Source organism: Salmo trutta, chromosome 35 (genome assembly GCF_901001165.1).
Source record: "Salmo trutta chromosome 35, fSalTru1.1, whole genome shotgun sequence".
NCBI lineage: Eukaryota > Metazoa > Chordata > Actinopteri > Salmoniformes > Salmonidae > Salmo > Salmo trutta.
This window is the reverse complement of record NC_042991.1, coordinates 1,006,517-1,024,645: the sequence shown is the minus strand read 5'-3', so window position 1 is coordinate 1,024,645 and position 18,129 is coordinate 1,006,517. Positions and strand designations below refer to the sequence as shown.

General features: G+C 42.1%; 1 protein-coding gene across 7 annotated transcripts in view; it reads left to right on the top strand.

The window, feature by feature from the left end:
* Positions 1-18,129, top strand: part of LOC115174438 (wiskott-Aldrich syndrome protein family member 1) — a 172,257-nt gene that overhangs the window by 138,347 nt on the left and 15,781 nt on the right. For all 7 annotated transcript variants that reach the window (XM_029732949.1, XM_029732948.1, XM_029732953.1 and 4 more), the window contains 2 exons: positions 4,143-4,296; positions 16,132-16,249. In XM_029732949.1, coding sequence (XP_029588809.1) covers positions 4,143-4,296; positions 16,132-16,249 — 272 coding nt within the window. The remainder of the gene's footprint in view (positions 1-4,142; positions 4,297-16,131; positions 16,250-18,129) is intronic.

The window sequence follows — 18,129 nt, the reverse complement described above, 5'->3', positions numbered from 1 at the left end:
AGTATTGTTCATACACTCAATAAAATCTGTAGCAACTAAGATGGTGTTTCTTAATAATGCATTCAGTATTACCGTAATTTCCGGACTATTGAGCGCACCTGAATATAAGCCGCACCCACTGAATTATTTTTTTATTTTTATTTTGAACATAAATAAACCGCACATGTCTATAAGCCGCAGGTGCCTACCGATACATTGAAACAAATTAACTTTACACAGGCTTTAACGAAACACGGCTTGTAACAAAAATAAATAGGCTTTAATGAAACACGGCTTGTAACAAAACCTAAAAAAATTGCAGTAAACAGTAAGTAGCTTACCAAGAAAGTCATTGGTCACTATTTGCCTCCTCCTGTGCACTGAAACCACTGAAGTCATCTCCTTCGGTGTCGGAGTTGAATATCCTCAGAATTGCTTCATCCGATATTCGTTTTCATTGTCGCTCTCGTCACTGTTTGACCTTAACCCGTTCGGCAATTTCATTGGTCTAATGAAAGCTTCATGCCGCCAAAAAACTGAGCACGTCACAGAATGTGTTTTTTTGGAGAAAAAACATTTGAAAGCGGGAAAAATCCATATATTAGCCGCATCATTGTTTAAGCCGCGAGGTTCAAAGCGTGGGAAAAAAGTTGCGGCTTATAGTCCGGAATTTACTGTACCCTGTGCTATGGGCAACAAGGTTGTAAGAAATACAGTGGTGATCAGATAAAGCAACATCTACAATAGAAGATATGTCAACAGAAAGCCCCTTAGTAATAACCAGGTCCCGAGTATGGCCGTGGTTATGGGTGGGCCTAGTAGCATGTTGGATAAAGTCCATAGAGCTCAAAAGATTCAGAAATTCAATAGCCTTGGAGTCAGTCTCTTTGTCAACAGGAATATTAAAATCGCCCAACACAATGATTTTATCATAGTTCTCAAGGACAATAGACAATAGTTCAGATAAATCAATGAAGAAAGTGGGGCAGTGCTTCTTGGCCTGTACAGGGTTAGGGCCAGCACTGGTGGCTGACATTTAAACAGTACAGCATGATGCTCAAAAGACCCAAAGTCGCCAAATGAAATGTCCTTACAGTTGACAGAATTAGTAGAAAGAGGCTATCCCCCCACCCTTTTTCTCTTTTCTGATAGAGTATGAAAGCTGTAGCCCGGGGGGATACTTCAATTAGAGTGGCAATACAGTCTGATGACAGCCATGTTTCAGTGAGAAACATATAATCAACTTTGCGCTCAGTAATGAGGTCATTCTCGAGAAAGGTTTTACTTGAGATTGCTCTAACTTTTAAAAGCGCCATATTCAATGAGTGTGGGCCAATCTGCCCCTGGGGAATCTGCCTCAAGGTAACCAATGGAATAACAACCAAATTATTAACGTTACAACCACATATTCAGACAATTTATCAGAATGGTAGGAGATGACAGTTTGTATAAAGTCACTAGAAGGCTGAGTTAAAGGAACATAAATTAGGTTACTCACAATAACCATAGTGCCATTTCTACAGCAGTTGATATGATGTCCTTCTGACAGGGAGAACTGGCTCACTAACAGACCCTATCTGTCAGTCTCTAAAACAGTTTGCGATGTTACTGGAAATAATCCTGTAACCGGTGCGGTTAGGGTGAATCCTGTCTCTTTTAGAAGGTGCTGGTTGCTCCCACAGCAAATCAAAATTGTCACAAAAAGAGACATTCCTGTCGTTGCAAACTTTCTTCAGGTACTTGTTAAGGGCAAAGAGTCGGCTGAAACGTTCCGTACCCATTTGGTAGCACTGGAGGGATCAGAGATAATTATTCTCTTCCCTGTGCTAGTGAGCGTGATTTAGTTTGTAGTTCTCCCTCAGTACCTCAGATTGTCGTGAAAACCTACATGAGTGACAATGGTTTTAATATAGTAGTTGGACAGAACCATGGGCAGGAGGGAGTTGATGTCATTGACACGAGCTCTTGGATGACAGTGGACCTTGGTCGGTCCACAGATTATAGGCAGGCCAAAATCTCTCACTATCGAGCTGCCCAGAATGATGGTGGTCGTGATGGAATCCGATGGGGAAGTGACCTGCTGAACTGCGGTGGCCGTGGGGGAGGGTGCCACTGGGCTGGTAGGTCCATCTCAAGCAGGGCAAAGCTGTTTGATAGCTGGATCGGATCTTCTCGGATAGATGAAGGGTGGCCAGACTGCCTCCCTGATCTCCTACGCCTTATGAGCTTCCAGTCTCCCATGGGCTGTGGCGTTGGGCTAAACATCTTTCCGTTAGATTGGGACAGATCAACACCGTCCGACTCAACGACAGCTTTGCTATAGGAGGCATTTTAAACTGAGATTCAATTTGCCTGGGTTACAGCAAGGTCGGTGTACTTAGAAAGCAGGTTATCCTTTTCTCGTTGCCAAGCTAACAGTTGGAGGATCTCTTCTAAGCTGCTTGATGGTGGTGCATTTAAGGCAGACAAATCCCTGTCCATTTTCCAGTTCCACCTTATCTTCATCTTGTTGTTGTGTGGAAGAAATATCACACCTGACGCATTTGTTCCCAGCCGTGGTTAAAAACACCGGTGGGCTAGCACTGCTAGCATTAGTCTGCTCCATTTTCATGATGGCTATCAGCTAACTGCTACTTAACAGGAATCCGGGACACAAACTTGCAGTCCCAGCCGTAAACCAGTACAGTAGCTCTAGCTAACTCAATCAATCACCATGCAAGCATGAGATAAGCTCAGATGGAGAATAAGTAAAATCTAGCTATTGTAATTTAGCTAGTCAGCTAACTTGTCTAACGTTGGCTAACGAGTGAAACAGTGTCCGAGACAGTCCAGAAGAAGTGTCAGACTTAGCTAGCTACGTTAGCTAGCCACCGTTACAGACACTGACATAGTTAGCTAACGTCAACAAAAACTGTAAATGTAGTTATATTCCACGACAACAAGCTAGCGTCGCGAGCATGCTCGTTAGTCCTATCCACGGGTAGGGGATGGGTATCCATCTGCAAAAGTGAAGTTCTATTCTGGTAGCTAGCTAGCTACCTTAGCAGTTGTGCTAGCTAACATGCTACTGAACCGTGACACTAGCATATTGCATATTGGTATTAAAAGACAACAACGTATTCACCTAAAAATATGTGTTTAGGCAAATCATTAGTTAGCTAGCTTCTTATCACATGAATTGTGCAAAAATATGATAGATAACATCAGCTAGGTAAGCACCAGCCAGTCAGTCAGTGGCGCTGACAGAATGAAACTGGTATCAACAAAATGTGTTTCAATCTATCCCATGAAACATGACATTGCTAACTAGGCATAATTTAGCTAATACAATGTTAAAGTTTATTAGGAAGTTTAATTAATAAGTTAGACACTCACCGGACAACTTTGGTAGGTGTTGTAGCTAGCTTGATAGCTTGGTTTCCATTTTCCAACAGTTTCGTTGATTGGTCATCAACGGTCAGAATTACTGGTCTTGGAACTCATGTGTTCATCAGAAACTGTTTCTGGTAAACTGTTTGCCACTAGTGGCAATAAATATTATTGTTGGTTTTCCGCAGATTCACCACTCGTGACAAAACATTTTCAAACTTCTGGCAACATTTTGTGGCACACTATTTAGTTTGCTGAAAATTTGCAGGAAGTTTGTAGCAACAAAAGCATTTTTGTAAGGGAACAGATAGCCTTAGCTTTCCATCATTGTTTGATCAATAGGACTGTAAAGATGTTTTTATTAGGTTTTATGTCCTATTAATTGACCAAATGCACAGCCGCTTTCCCACTCTATATTGCTATAGAATTTTCATAAATGCCTTAGTATACGAAATTCCCAAACATTCTAAGAATTTGTGAAAATGACCTAAATGCTCGCTTGTCAAAATTTTTATTTTTTTAAAGTGTCATATTATTCCTGGGGGTGTACAGTATATGAACAGATTGTAGTAAGATTTCAGTTAATGTTGCTAAAATGCTGTCAGTTCCACTTTATGATCGCTCTTTTAACTCACACTGTCAATCTTTTCCTTTTGTGTTGATCTTCAGTTGTACAATTTGATTACTTATATATGTTTTTCTAATTTCATCGTGTTCATCTCACCTTTAACAACCAAAAAGTCAGGAGCTGTTCTTCTGCATGACTGCCTCTCTCTTTCTTTCCTTCTCACCAGTATCTCTCCAGGACATTACTATGAGGAAGGCATTTAGGAGCTCCACCATCCAGGACCAGCAGCTGTTTTCTCGCCTGTCACTGCCCATCCCCCTGCAGGAGACGTTTGACCTCTGCGAGCAGCCACCACCCCTCAACATCCTCACACCCTACAGGTGAGCATCACAGCAACCTCCCTCCAGATTGGGTAATGTTTTTGCAACCTGACACCTTATTAGTCAGCACCTGAACAGCCCATAAACATACCATGATGTCATTGGTAAGAACCTCTTCAAAATCACACCCCATTGGTTAGAATCTTTGTCTGTCTGTGTGTCTGTGTGTGATAACACTACTGATGCAACCACTGCATTATTGATCACACCAAGCAAATACTACCAGGCTAATAGCAGCTTTGACCTGAGAAGGAAAACTGCCTGGTGGATCTTTATACTGTTGGTGTGCATGTTAGCTTACTTGGCTCTCCGTTTGTAACCTCAACATTAAAACCTTCAATCCAAATCAAAATTCCATACCTAAAATCTTTATTTTGGACAAAATTACCCTAATGGACTATACTACAAGCACCATCAAGAAAAAACTTCTAACAAACCAAAACCTGCAGAAGAAACACAACAGAACCTGGAAATACCATCCAACACAAAACTGAGTGAGTAATGTTCAGTCTGAAGCTACTTCTGAAGCCAAAAACTAAAATACAATAATCTCAAAGTAATTTTGTTATATAAAGCTAAGTAAATAAGTATACTAAGCTACCAAGATGCTAGGACAGAACAGACCTGGCGGCACTTTCAATTAGCACTGAAGTGTGAAGTCAGATGTGTGAAAACTCTTGAGTCCAACAATGGCAGGAGAGTTTCAAAGCCCCCCCCCCCCCCACCCAAATGCATTGGCCTTTGAAGCCCCATAGCTTATCCCTACAGATCCCAATGGATATAAAAAATAATCCTGCAAGGATAAGTACAAAAAAAACTCCTCAAGGACAATCCAGAGAAACTATTTGCTGACTGCTACAAAGAGGGGAACGTAAGCAACTTCATTTTCCACGCAGACCGTCCCCTGGCATGGGACAGTGCTATAAGAACACACTACCCCTATGTCAAGAGAGAGGGTATTGGCCCAGGGTGGAAACTCAGAATAGTAGACATTGAGGAAATTGAAACAACCTCTGTCAACGTGTGCAAGTCTGGGATAGTAATGGTACAGGGCATCCTCATGCAGTTCCAGCAGGACTTTTATGGGATCAAAGAGAGAGAATAGCAGGAAAAGCTCTCTCTCTGTGATGACTCCCCCATCCTGAGTGAGTCTGATCACACCTCTTCAAACTGTCCTGTAGACGAGTATTGTCACCCCCCCAGCACTGAACACACCCAGGTCCCACAACTGCACTGCTCCTCCATCTCCTTAGAGAGCTAGTCCACACAATCCAGACAGAACAAGCCCACCAAACAAACCAGCACAACAACACCCCCCCCCAACAAGACCCGGAGGGCAGAAGGTGGAGATGGACAGCTGTCTGAGAGAGCTGGCTGCTTTACGGACTGAGGTGAGAGAACTAAGAGGCACACATGGCACTGAAGGACAAGGTCAGAAAGCTGAGGTGTGACAGAGAGCAGGACACTCCCCCAGACAAGTCAGCAGAACAGCCCACCTCAGACCCGGACCGCATCCTCAACACCACAATGGGACAGACAACACAGGACTCACCAACCCAACAGACCCCACCCCTCCTAACAGCCCTCCTGTCAGCTCCCCCGATAGCCCTACTGACAACCCCCCCACATCTACTGAAGACACACAAAAGCCAGAGATTGTGCTCCTCATTGACTCAAATGGCAAATACATTCAAGAGGATGAACTTTTTCCAAACACAAAGTGGCTAAACTCTGGTTCCTAAACAATAGGCATGCCCTGGTGCTGTTGACAAAGGACAGACTAGGGTCTCCCAGCCACATTATAATTCACACGAGCACAAATGACCTGAGGACCCAGCAGGTAAGGGTGGCAACAGCACTCAAGGGAGTGATTGAAAAAGCTTCTTCCACTTTCCCCCACACACAAGTGGTTATCTCCACCCTGCTACCACAAAAATATGTTCACCCTGCCACCATAGAGTGGGTGAATGCAAGCATTTCACAAGACTGTGCCTCAAAACCTAATGTATACCTGGACCACCACTCCACCCTGGACTTGAACAGCCTTTACACCCAGGTCCACCTCTACAAGGCAGCAATCCCAACTTTTGCCAGGACCCTGAAGGATGTCACCCTTAACCGTAGCCCCAGCACCTCACACAGGAGCAACAGACACCCCGCCCAAACCAGCTGGAGACCCTCCCAGACATGCAAGACCCCGTCTCGAAGGACCTGCACCGAGAGAACCCACGCCAAGAGGACCTACACCCAGACCACAGCATCACCAGCCACACCCCAACCAGCTAAGACCACCCCAAGCAAACCCTGGTTTTTGGATATAAAGAGGGACTTTATCGAACAAACAAACATTTATTGTGTAACTGGGAGTCTTGTGAGTGCAACCATATGAAGATCATCAAAGGTAAGTGATTCATTTTATCGCTATTTCTGACTTTTATTACTCCTCTACTTGGCTGGTAACTGTTGGTAATGTTTTGTGTGCTTGGTGCTGTCCTCAGATAATCGCATGGTATGCTTTCGCCGTAAAGCCTTTTAGAAATCTGACACAACGGTTGGATTAACAAGAAGTTAATCTTTAAGCCGATGTATAACACTTGTATGTTTTATGAATTTTTATTATGAGTATTTCTGTTTTTGAATTTGGTGCTCTGCAATTTCACTGGATGTTGGCTAGGTGGGACGATAGCATCCCACATACCCTAGAGAGGTTAATGGCATCTGTAGAAGGTATGCTAACAGATTGAAAAGTATCATGTAGATGAGATATCAGTTTGTCTGAGGTGGGGCATATTTTTATGCATCCATCAAACATGGAAGGTTTAGCATTCCCAAATGTTGGGAGGTGTTTTATAACATAGTCTCTAATTTTTTTTAAATCTAACATTAAGCACAGGAATTATCCCTAAGGTGTGGAAAGCAGCTTTTGTTCTGCCATTACATGAGGGAGGTGACGGTAGTGATTTGGATAACTATCGACCCATCTCTAGGCTCCCTTGTCTGGCAAAGATCCTAGAATCTATAGTCAACAAACAGTTACGGTCTTTTCTTTCTGCTAACAGTATTCTTAGCACCAATCAATCTGGTTTTAGATCTAAACACAGTACCACATCGGCCACTATGCTTGTTGTAAAGGATATTGCAAATGCCTTAGATGATAGAAAGCACTGTGCTGTGTTGTTTGTAGATTTGTCAAAAGCTTTTGACACTGTAGACCATGCTATCCTTTTGAGTAAGCTGTCATCTATAGGAGTGGGCACGGATGCCTGCCGATGGTTTTATGACTATCTTAAAGATAGAACTCAGGCCGTCATGGTCGACGGGGTCAAGTTACTTAAAGGGGTCCCTCAGGGTTCAATAATTGGCCCACTATTGTTCTCACTTTATATAAACAACATTGGTGATGATGTCAGATATTGTAAATTCCATTTATATGCAGATGACACAGTGATGTACTCTATTGCTCCAACAGCGGACCAAGCTTTAATGCAGTTGGAGTCTGATTTTAGGATACTACAGGGGTCACTTTTACAGCTTAAACTTGTTTTAAACGCTAAGAAAACAAATGTCATGTTTTTTTCTAGGTCTAAACTCTCAGTTAGAAACACTTTTTTAATCACTAGCTTGGATGGTACTCAAATCAAGCAGGTCTCTGCATATAAATATTTAGGGGTATGGTTAGATGATAGGCTTTCTTTTAAAAAACATGTTACCGAATTGGGAAAAAAGCTCAAATTCAAGATAGGGTTCCTTTACAGAAACAGGGCTTGTCTGTCCTTTGTAAATAGAAATCAAATTGTGCAGGCTACTTTTATGTCCGTTTTAGATTATGGTGATATTATCTATATGCATGCATCGGCAAACACATTAAAACCACTGGATGCTATTTACCATTGTGCACTCAGGTTTATCACGGGTGATAGTTACAAAACTCATCACTGTATCCTTTATCAACATGTGGGTTGGGCCTCTCTATCTGTGAGGCGAGAGCAACATGCTCTCTTGTTTATTTATAAAGCGCTTCTTTTAAAACTACCTCCATATATATCATCATTAATTTCCACTAGATATACAAATTTTAAAACCAGATCACAGATGTGGATTACATTAGAGACTCCTGCGGTCTCCACAGAGTTGGGTAGGACTGCCTTTAGTTCCTTTGCGCCTTATTTATGGAACAAACTGCAGATCCAACTTAAGTTAGACACTCTGGTGTCCCTTGCCCATTTTAAAAATGTTATGGAGGATCAATATGATGTTATCTGTGATTGTTTCTGTTGAATTGTGTCTTTGTTTTGTATGTTTGAAATGTTCTTGTCTGTATGCCTAAAACTGTATATGTCAACATGTTTACACAGGGCACAGCCGTAAAAGAGATCCAGGTCTCAGTCTGTTTTCCCTGTTAAAATAAAGATTAAAAAAAATAAAAAAATAAACATTTTGTAGGTATCTGAAAAAGTTAATTCTGGGAAGATTGTAACTTTCCCTCAGCAACTCAAAGGAGGCAAAGGTCCCTTCTATATGTAGATCCCCTATGGTACTTATCCCTAGCTCTCCCCATCGCTCAAAGGCGTTATCAAGGTTAGAGGGGGCAAAGGAGGGATTCCTGGCAACAGGGGGCATGAATGATATTGATCTAAGATCAAAGTGGACTTTAATTTGCTTCCAGATTCGGACTGTGCTATGTATAATATGATTGTGCCGATAAAGTGATATCTCCAGGTTGACAGACGACAAAATCACAGCGCCAATAGAGAAGGGGTGACACTCTTCACGCTCCATACTAAGCCTGCTGGATGATGGAAGTGCGTCATCCAGCAAAAACGTAACAGCACGGAGGTTAGCGGCCCAATAGTAAAATATAACATTTAAGAGAGACAATCCTCCTTCCATCTTGGTTTTACAGAGGTGTTTTTACCTATCCTGTGTGTTTTATAATCCCAGATTGAGTCCAGTTGTTTATGAAAGGACTTAGGTATGAATACTGGGATGTTCTGGTATAGGTAGAGCAGTTGTTGGAGGAAGACCATTTTAATGCCATTAATTCTTCCGAGCAGAGAAATTGGGAGAGTTCTCCAAAATTGTATGTTTGCCTTGAGTTTTTGCATCAGAAAGGGGAAATTCTCTTTAAATAGTGAGGAGTATTGTTTGGTAACTACAATTCCTAGGTAGGTACATTTTTCTGAAGATAGCCAAGAGGTGTTTTGCAACTGTATGGGCATTAATTTGCTCTTGTTCCAATTTATTCTGTATCCTGAGAAGGTACCAAACAAATTAATCACATCAAGAATAGATGGGATACTAGCTTGGGGTTCTGTTACATAGAGGAGAATGTCATCTGCGTATAGGGAAATCTTATTTAGAGTATCTTTAGTATTATAGCCGTGTATTGCTGCATGAGATCTGATCGCCTGAGTGAGAGGTTCAATAATTAGGGCGAAGAGCATTGGCGACAGCGCACAAACCTGCCTTGTCCCTCTATAAAGGTTTAATCGGGGCGACAATGATTGGTTAGTGAGTATTCTCGCACAGGGGTTCCTATATAAAAGCTGGATCCAATTTATGAACCCATCTCCAATATTAAAAAATCTAAATCAAATCAATTACATTTCTGCAGGACCTTGAATAGATAGGACCACTCAACTTGGTCAAAGGCCTTTTCGCTGTCAAGAGATATAACGGCAAGGTCCACTTTAGGTAACCTCTGAGAAAACATAATGTTGAAGAGGCGCCTGAGATTGAAGAATGACTTATTGTTAGGGATAAAGCCTGTCTGGTCCGAATGGACCAATTTGCCAATTAAAGTGCTAAGCCTGTTAGCCAGAGTTTTTTCTAAAATCTTTTGGTCTGTATTAAGGAGAGATATTGGTCTGTATGACCCTACCTCTTCCGGATCTTTACCCTTCTTATGTCTAACTGTAATGAACACCTCATCCAAGGTAGGTGGCAGAGCTCCATTTTCATTGGCCTGAACCAACATTTTGTGCAGGTAGGGAGAGAGCATGTTGCTGAATGTTTTATAGGATTCACTTAGAGATTTAATTGTTTCTCGAATTTCTTCAAGAGATATTTCCTTGTTCAGGAAGTTGGAATCTTCCTGGTTCAGGGCAGGAAAATTACAGTCCTCCAATTTGTTTTGCATAATTAAGAGGTTAGGATCCGCTTTAGATGTATATAGAGTCTCATAAAACTGACGGAATCTGTCATTGATGTCTTTGGGGGAAGAGAGTAATTCCCCAGATGAAGATTTAACTTTGTGAATCATTCGGTCACTCACATTTTTTCGAAGTTGTCTGGCGAGTAATTTGTGTGATTTGTCACCAAACTCAAAATATTTTTGCTTCGCATAGAGAAAAGATTTAGCAATTTTAGCTGAGAGAATCTGATTATATTCAAATTTTAAAGAGGTAATTTTTTTGTATGTTTCTCCATAGATGGATGGCTAGCATTCTCCCTATCCAGTAAGTGAATTTGTCCCTCCAATTCAACCAATTGTCCTCTGTTTTGCCTACTCCTGGCAGACTGAAAGGTGATGATACAGCCTCTCAAATTAGCCTTCAGTGTTTCCCACAATAATGCTGGGGAAGTCTCTGTGTTGTCGTTGGTATCAAATAAATGTTTTATTTGGTCTTTAAGATGTTCACAGCATGTTGGTTCTTGTGAGGAGCTGAGGATTCAACCTCCAGAACCTCTCATTTGGTACAATGTCACCCAATCTCAGGGAGAAGGTGAGTGGACTGTGGTCAGAGATTATAATATCATGATACGTCATATTACAGGCATAGGGAAGTAATTTCGGATCAACCAAAAAGTTGTCAATTCGAGTATAAACATTGTGAACATGAGAGTAAAATGATTATTCCTTACCCGTAGGGTTAGAGATCCTCCATATATCAAATAAGTTAGAATTGTTTATTTAGGTATTCAAGAATTCGCTTGAAGAGGAGGTAGCGGTTTGCCGGGTAGAGGATCTATGCAAATATTGGTCTAGCACACAGTTAAGGTCCCCTCCAATGACCAGGTTAGTATGGGAGATATCTGGAATCAGGGCAAGGACTCTTTTGAAAAAAGAGGGGTTATCAATGTTTGGCCCATAGATATTTAGTAGAGGTACAGAAGTAGAGAGGATCTCTCCTATTATGATCACATAACGACCCTCTTTATCCGCAATAGTGGTTTTATGTAGAAAGGGTATTCCTTTCCGTACCAGAATCGCTGTGCCTCTCGTTTTGGCAGAGAAGTTAGTGATACACTTGCCCCACCCACCTACATTTAAGTCTGTTATGAGAATTGTTTTTCAGATGGGTTTCTTGCAAAAATATAATATCAGACGAGAGTGCTTTCAAGTGGGCTAGGACCTTGCCTCTCTTAATTGGTTCGTTTAAACCCTTGACATTCCAGGAAGTGAATGTAACTCCCGCCCTCCTCTTGTTTGTAGTTCCTATTGTGGCCTGCATAACATATAACTCAATAAAAAGGTAAAAAGCGCACCAAACCATCACGATCGACATATGTAGCACATACACCCGAGCAGTATCCAACCAACCCCTCCCTCCCGGCAAGCACCTTTACTCTCCACCCTGTCCCCCTACTTTCCCCAATATTTACCCCCCCCCCCCATCAACCGACCTTTAACAGGCATACACAAATAAGAGGGAAAAAAATAGAAAAATAAAAATAATAAACACATTGTCTGGCCGATGCCAAAAATGCACGGCGCGACCTCGAACAAAAGGTAAAACAAAAATAAAATCCCAACTATACGTTCACCTCTCACTATCCTAGAACTTCTACTAACATATGAACTGAGGAGGCTCCCGCGATTAAAGTGTTCAGATAGCATCTAATAAACCTAAACAGAATAAGTTGCAACTTAAACATATTGCGCACTTAAGCGTCATCTTGGGTCAATCCCTGAGATAAGCAAGATATAGCATCACAAGATTATATTGCTAAGCAATGCCGGTCTAAATATAAACCATCAGCAACCGACATACAGGTAGACAGCAGTACATTTACAGATTGTGGGTTAGGAGATCGGAACAAGGATTTTGCGAAAATTAAACGTACCCCCCAATCAAAAAAAAATAAATAATAATAATAATATTATATATGTATATTTTTTTTTTTTACATTTTTTTTTTTTATTGTTTGTTTCCGATCTATCCATACATATACACATACATACATACATACATACATACATACATACATACATACATACATACATACATACATACATACATACATACAAAAAAATATATATATACATTTTTTTACTATATACATATATATATATATATATGACATATACATACATATACACACACATACACATACCTACATACACACCTACATACATACATACACAAACATTCATACCCCAAAATAATAATCTACACTAACTTAATACCTAATAATAATAAAATGCTAAGAGAAAAAATGAAATAATAATACTAATAATATAGTACAAATAATAATTATATGTACGCACACCTAAACATAGACACAAGCACCACAAAAGGCTGGTGGGAATCTAATCGGGAGAGCGGCCCACGTCTATGACAGAAGCAGAACGGCACAAAACACCAACTTGCTATCCAGATGTCTGTGTCTGCCCCTCCCCAACCATCACCCCCAGTCCCCTGCAAGCAATAAATAAATGGTATGGTAATAAGAATAATGTAAGAATTGACCAATAAACAAAAATGGAGGAATATAAGTATATCCATCCAAAAGTGTCAATGATCAAACCTGGAAGGCCACCCAAACAGGCATCACTCTGAACTCCAACGACAGGTCAGTCGTCTAGCTGGAATGGAAGTGAAATTAACGTTAAATAAGAGCTCTTGGTTGGCTCAGCGTCTTACATGTTCGGTAGCCCTTGCTGAGACAGTTTAATAAGGTTTCACCCGTTATGGTATAGTATGGATTCGAGTCCATGAGCAGACCCTAACACACAATGACAAGGCACTCTACCCATACGGGGGATTGGTGTATATTCCCAGATAAACTTCTCTGTGTCCAAAACCGAGGAGAGCCAAATCTTCTCACCGGAAGGAGGGGTAATTCTTGCAGGGAAGAGCAAGGAGTCTTGCAGGGAAGAGCAAGGCTGGGCGAAGAGGGAGTTTGTAGAGTTTGGTCATGACATCTCTGTAGCCGGCGCGGTGCTTTGCCACATCGGGCGCATAATCCTCATAGACACGGAAGGGGTGTCCTTTATTTAACAGGTTACCCCTCATTCGAGCCTCGCGCAGGATAAGATCCTTGGTCTTGAAACTGTGACAACAGAGGATTACTGGGCGAGGACGTTGGCCCGGTCCAGGCACTGGGACAAGGGCGCGATGTGCATGGTCCAGCTGGGGATCCGAAGCCAAAACATCCGATCTCATTGCATCCCTCAATAGCTTGGCGAAGAAGTCGGTGGGGCGAGAGCCAGCCTCCACCCTCTCTGCCAGACCAACAATGCAAAGGTTATGACGTTTGGATCTGCCCTCTAGGTCGACCACGTTCACAGAAAGCCTCTGCACACTATCCTGCAAGGACGTGCATAGCTTCTCTAACTAATCGATCCTACCAGCGTTGAATTCAGAAGCTTTCCACAATACTCTGGCCCTGCGAAGCAACCGTTTGAATGGTGCTCTCGATTTTGGTGTCCAGTTCCGCAATAGTAGCCTTAAGATCCTCAGCTATAGCAACACATAGTTCTCCCAGAGCCCGGGTAAGTTCTGTAAGTGTCACGTTGTTACCTGTGCCTTCCGCCATGTCTGTCTCGTTGTTTGGTGGGGAGTAGGCCTCTGATGTGGATTTATTGTCCTTTGGTCCCTTATTACTCAGCATTTTCACATAGAAATGTACAATATTGTATTAGAAAGAAACGTTTGTTGTAAAAAGTGCCATAAAGTAGGTTAAGTTAGATTGTTTCGCAAAAAAGTTGCAGGAGCCTCTCTCACACACAGCCGTTCACTCCAACATGCTAGCTCCGCCCCCGAGCTGCACTTCCTAACCGCCTGCCAAATGTATGATCATATTAGAGACACATATTTCCCTCAGATTACACAGAGCCACAAAGAATTCTAAAAAACAAATCCAATTTTGATAAACTCTCTTATCTATTGGGTGAAATACCACAGTGTGCCATCACAGCAGCAAGATTTGTGACCTGTTGTCACAAGAAAAGGGCAACCAGTAAAGACCACCATTGTAAACACAATCTCTATTTAGGTTTATTTATTTTCCCTTTTGTACTTTAACTATTTATTAATCATTACAACACTGTATATAGACATAATATGACATTTCAAATGTCTTTATTCTTTTAGTGTAATGTTTACTGTTAATTATGTATTGTTATTTCACTTTTGTTAATTATCTATTTCACTTGCTTTGGCAATGTAAACATATGTTTCCCATGCCATTAAAGCCCATTAAATTGAATTGAATTCAGAGAGCCAGCTGGAGATAAATAATCCATAATGAAACCACAGCAAGTGGTCCAGGGCCTTTTATTTGTCTGGGTTCTCAGTTTAATAGTGTGGGTTTAATAGCTGTATGGCTCAGTGTCTGTCTTCTCTAGGATAGATGTCAGCTGTTGAGCTAGTCTATGCTGAGAAGCAGCTGTAGATATCACTATTTTTTTATTTAACCTTTATTTAACTAGGCAAGTCAGTTAAGAACAAATTCTTATTTACAATGAAGGCCTACCGGGGAACAGTGGGTTAACTGCCTTGTTCAGGGGCAGAACGGCAGATTTTTACCTTGTCAGCTCAGGATTTGATCCAGCAACCTTTTGGTTACTGGCCCAATGCTCTAACCACTAGGCTACCTGCTGCTATGGGACTGCATACAGACAGACACCTCTACTCAGCATGCCCTCTGACCCCTCTGTGTCTCAGTACTTCTGACTCTGACGACTTCTGAAGGACTCCTGGACCACTTGAGTTTTTGTCCTCTCTTTCCTTCCATGACCCCCCTTTCTTATTTTCTTTCTCTTTCGCTCCTGAACTTCTCACCAGGGGGCTGTCTGCTACACCTCAGGCTGTTTTTCTTCAGATCCAGCTGCTGCTGCCCTGTCACACACACACACTCACAATATAAACACGCATAGTACTCAGTCGGAACAGCATTTCTCTCTCTCTCTCACACACACACACTTACACACTCAAACACACACACCCTACCACTCTGTCACACTCCTGACATCCTTCCCCATGTTGTTGCATATCATTAAACTTCCTCATCTCCTTTTGATGTTCTTTCTTTTCATGTTTCCTCTTCCTCTTGTTATCCCTCTCTCACAATCATTCCCTTTTGTCACCAAACACTCCATGGTAGCTAGGAAGAAGAGGTGCATTATGGGTTATGTAACCCTCTAAACTCTGTAGGTGACTCAGGGGGTTAATGGAGAAACAAGTATGATGTTATGGCAGAATATATGGCAATTAGTTCAGCACCTTTTGGTGGTGTCACTGACTAGAATGTGTAAGAGAAGGAGAGAGAGTCAGTGTGGCTATTTGTGCGTCTTGGGCACATCGCATTCCCATGTTGATGTGATATGATATGATGGACAAATGTGTGCATGAGGGTGGCAGGGTATATGTGTGTGTTTTTTTTCATCACAGGGGTTTTGAAGTGATAATTTCCTCCTTCTAGTTGGATTATTCCTGGTTAAGGGTGAAGATAGAATGAAAGACAAATGAAAAGATAAAAAGAGAGGCCAAATTTGACCCTCATCAGCCATCTCTGGTTTGCAACGCTCCGAGTAGCAGATCTAGGATCAGCAAAACTGACCTTAAATCAGTGTCTAGGAGTAACTCTGGTTTCCTACTGCTCCTACAGGGATGATGGTAAGGAGGGGCTGAAGTTCTACACAAACCCCTCCTACTTCTTTGACCTATGGAGAGAGAAGATGCTGCAGGACACGGAGGACAAGAGGAAAGAGAAGAGGAAACAGAAGGTAAGAAAGGGCCGCCATTGGCCAGTGGGCCGGGCCATCACCAGCATCCTGTCTTCTTATTGTAGGATTCAGTGTGGTATTGTTTGCACATTGATCCTTAGCTGAGGTGCTGTGTCACCAAGTAGCTTTTGGACCCTAACTAATTTCAGATCGGCTCTCCCAATTATAGGTTTAATCTCAGCCATTATGAGCCCAATATTGAAACTGTTCCCGGATCAGAATTGCCTCTATTATTAGCATCTAGAACCACAGACCATATATGTGGCGAAGGAGACAGTGAAATTAATGAGATAACACTGTAGTCTATGGTCAGTGATTCATACAAACAGACACACTCACACAAACACAGAAACACACTGGTCGATATGGGTCAGTGGAGTGGAGGAAGATGGGGTGAGCATAAATCACTGAGACATAGAGGGACTTCAGTATATCACCCGATAGCGTACTCTATACACACACACACACACACACACACACGGATCCATTAGCTATGTATCTCTGTAATAGTTGAGCATTAGGGAGGGAAGGATACACAGTGGTTCTCTGTTGTCTAGTTATTTACTCTAATTAATGTTTGGATCTGCCCTCTCTCTACCCCCGCACCTCATGAGGGAGCCTATGTTTGTCCTGAGAGAGACACACACTCAAACTGTATACACACACATATGCATACACCCACATACCATACACACAATTGCTCTCATGTGGGGCCCCTCATAGACACACACACACCCATACTGTACACACAAATGCTCCCATTAGCGAGAACATTGGGTATACTCAGTGAGATTTACACACACACACACACACACACACACACAATCATGAGGGAGCCTTTGTGTATCCTCTGAGTTCTCCTCCTTTCCCCCCCACAGTCCCTAAATTACAGAGCAGTCAGCTCCTGTGCAGATGGTGGGGTCTCCCGCTCATAGCCTCATAGATTTTCAAGCACAACCTACCAATGAGGGAGGGAACCCTGCCAGAGAGGTTTGGGGATATAAATGTTGAGGTTTAGGTTTTTGTGGGGGTGATGAAGGGTTCAGTCACAAGACTCACAGTCAGAGAACAGGGGACAGTAACAGTCACACCACTATGTATTTAGAGAAAGACTGGAAATACAGAAACTGTATACAAAAATAGCTCACAGAACAATATATAGATAGATACAGTATTTAATAGGCCTTATTTGGTGTAGACAGAGTATTTGAGTTGGGAGGGTGGGGAGTTGAGGCCGGATACCAGTCTCAGAAAAGGCCAGTGGAGGTATGAAGCACTATTAATTTCCGCTGCACCACAATACACTGGCAGCCATTGCAGTATAGAGTACAGACCATGTACAAAGAGCTAGGATGGCAGCCCACTGAGCCCAGGGAGGGAGGATTACTGGACTTTACACACACACTTTGGGTTCAGACACATCATGAGATACAGCCATACAGCTACAGGATAGTGAGATAAGAGAAGACTGGCATGAACATATTGGACTTGTGTGAGTGAATGGACAGTTTTTCCATAAGGAGAGAGATGGAGAAAGGGTGTCGTCATGTTGAGTGTGTGTGACCGTGTCCGTGACTCATTGTAAGACTTACGCTCGCTTGCTGAGGTCATTGAATAATGCTGTTAGATCAGCTGAATATGCCTCTCAGGCAGAGGTGTGTGTGTGTGTGTGTGTGTGTGTGTGTGTGTGTGTGTGTGTGTGTGTGTGTGTGTGTGTGTGTGTGTGTGTGTGTGTGTGTGATATAGAGAACAGAGAGAGAGAGTGTACAAGCATCTCTAGAACATCTTTGAGGAGATCAGGGAACATTTTCCTTTGAGTCAAACACTGGTAGAAAAAAGTAACAACATCATGGGCCCCCCACAGTGTCCATTACCGCCCT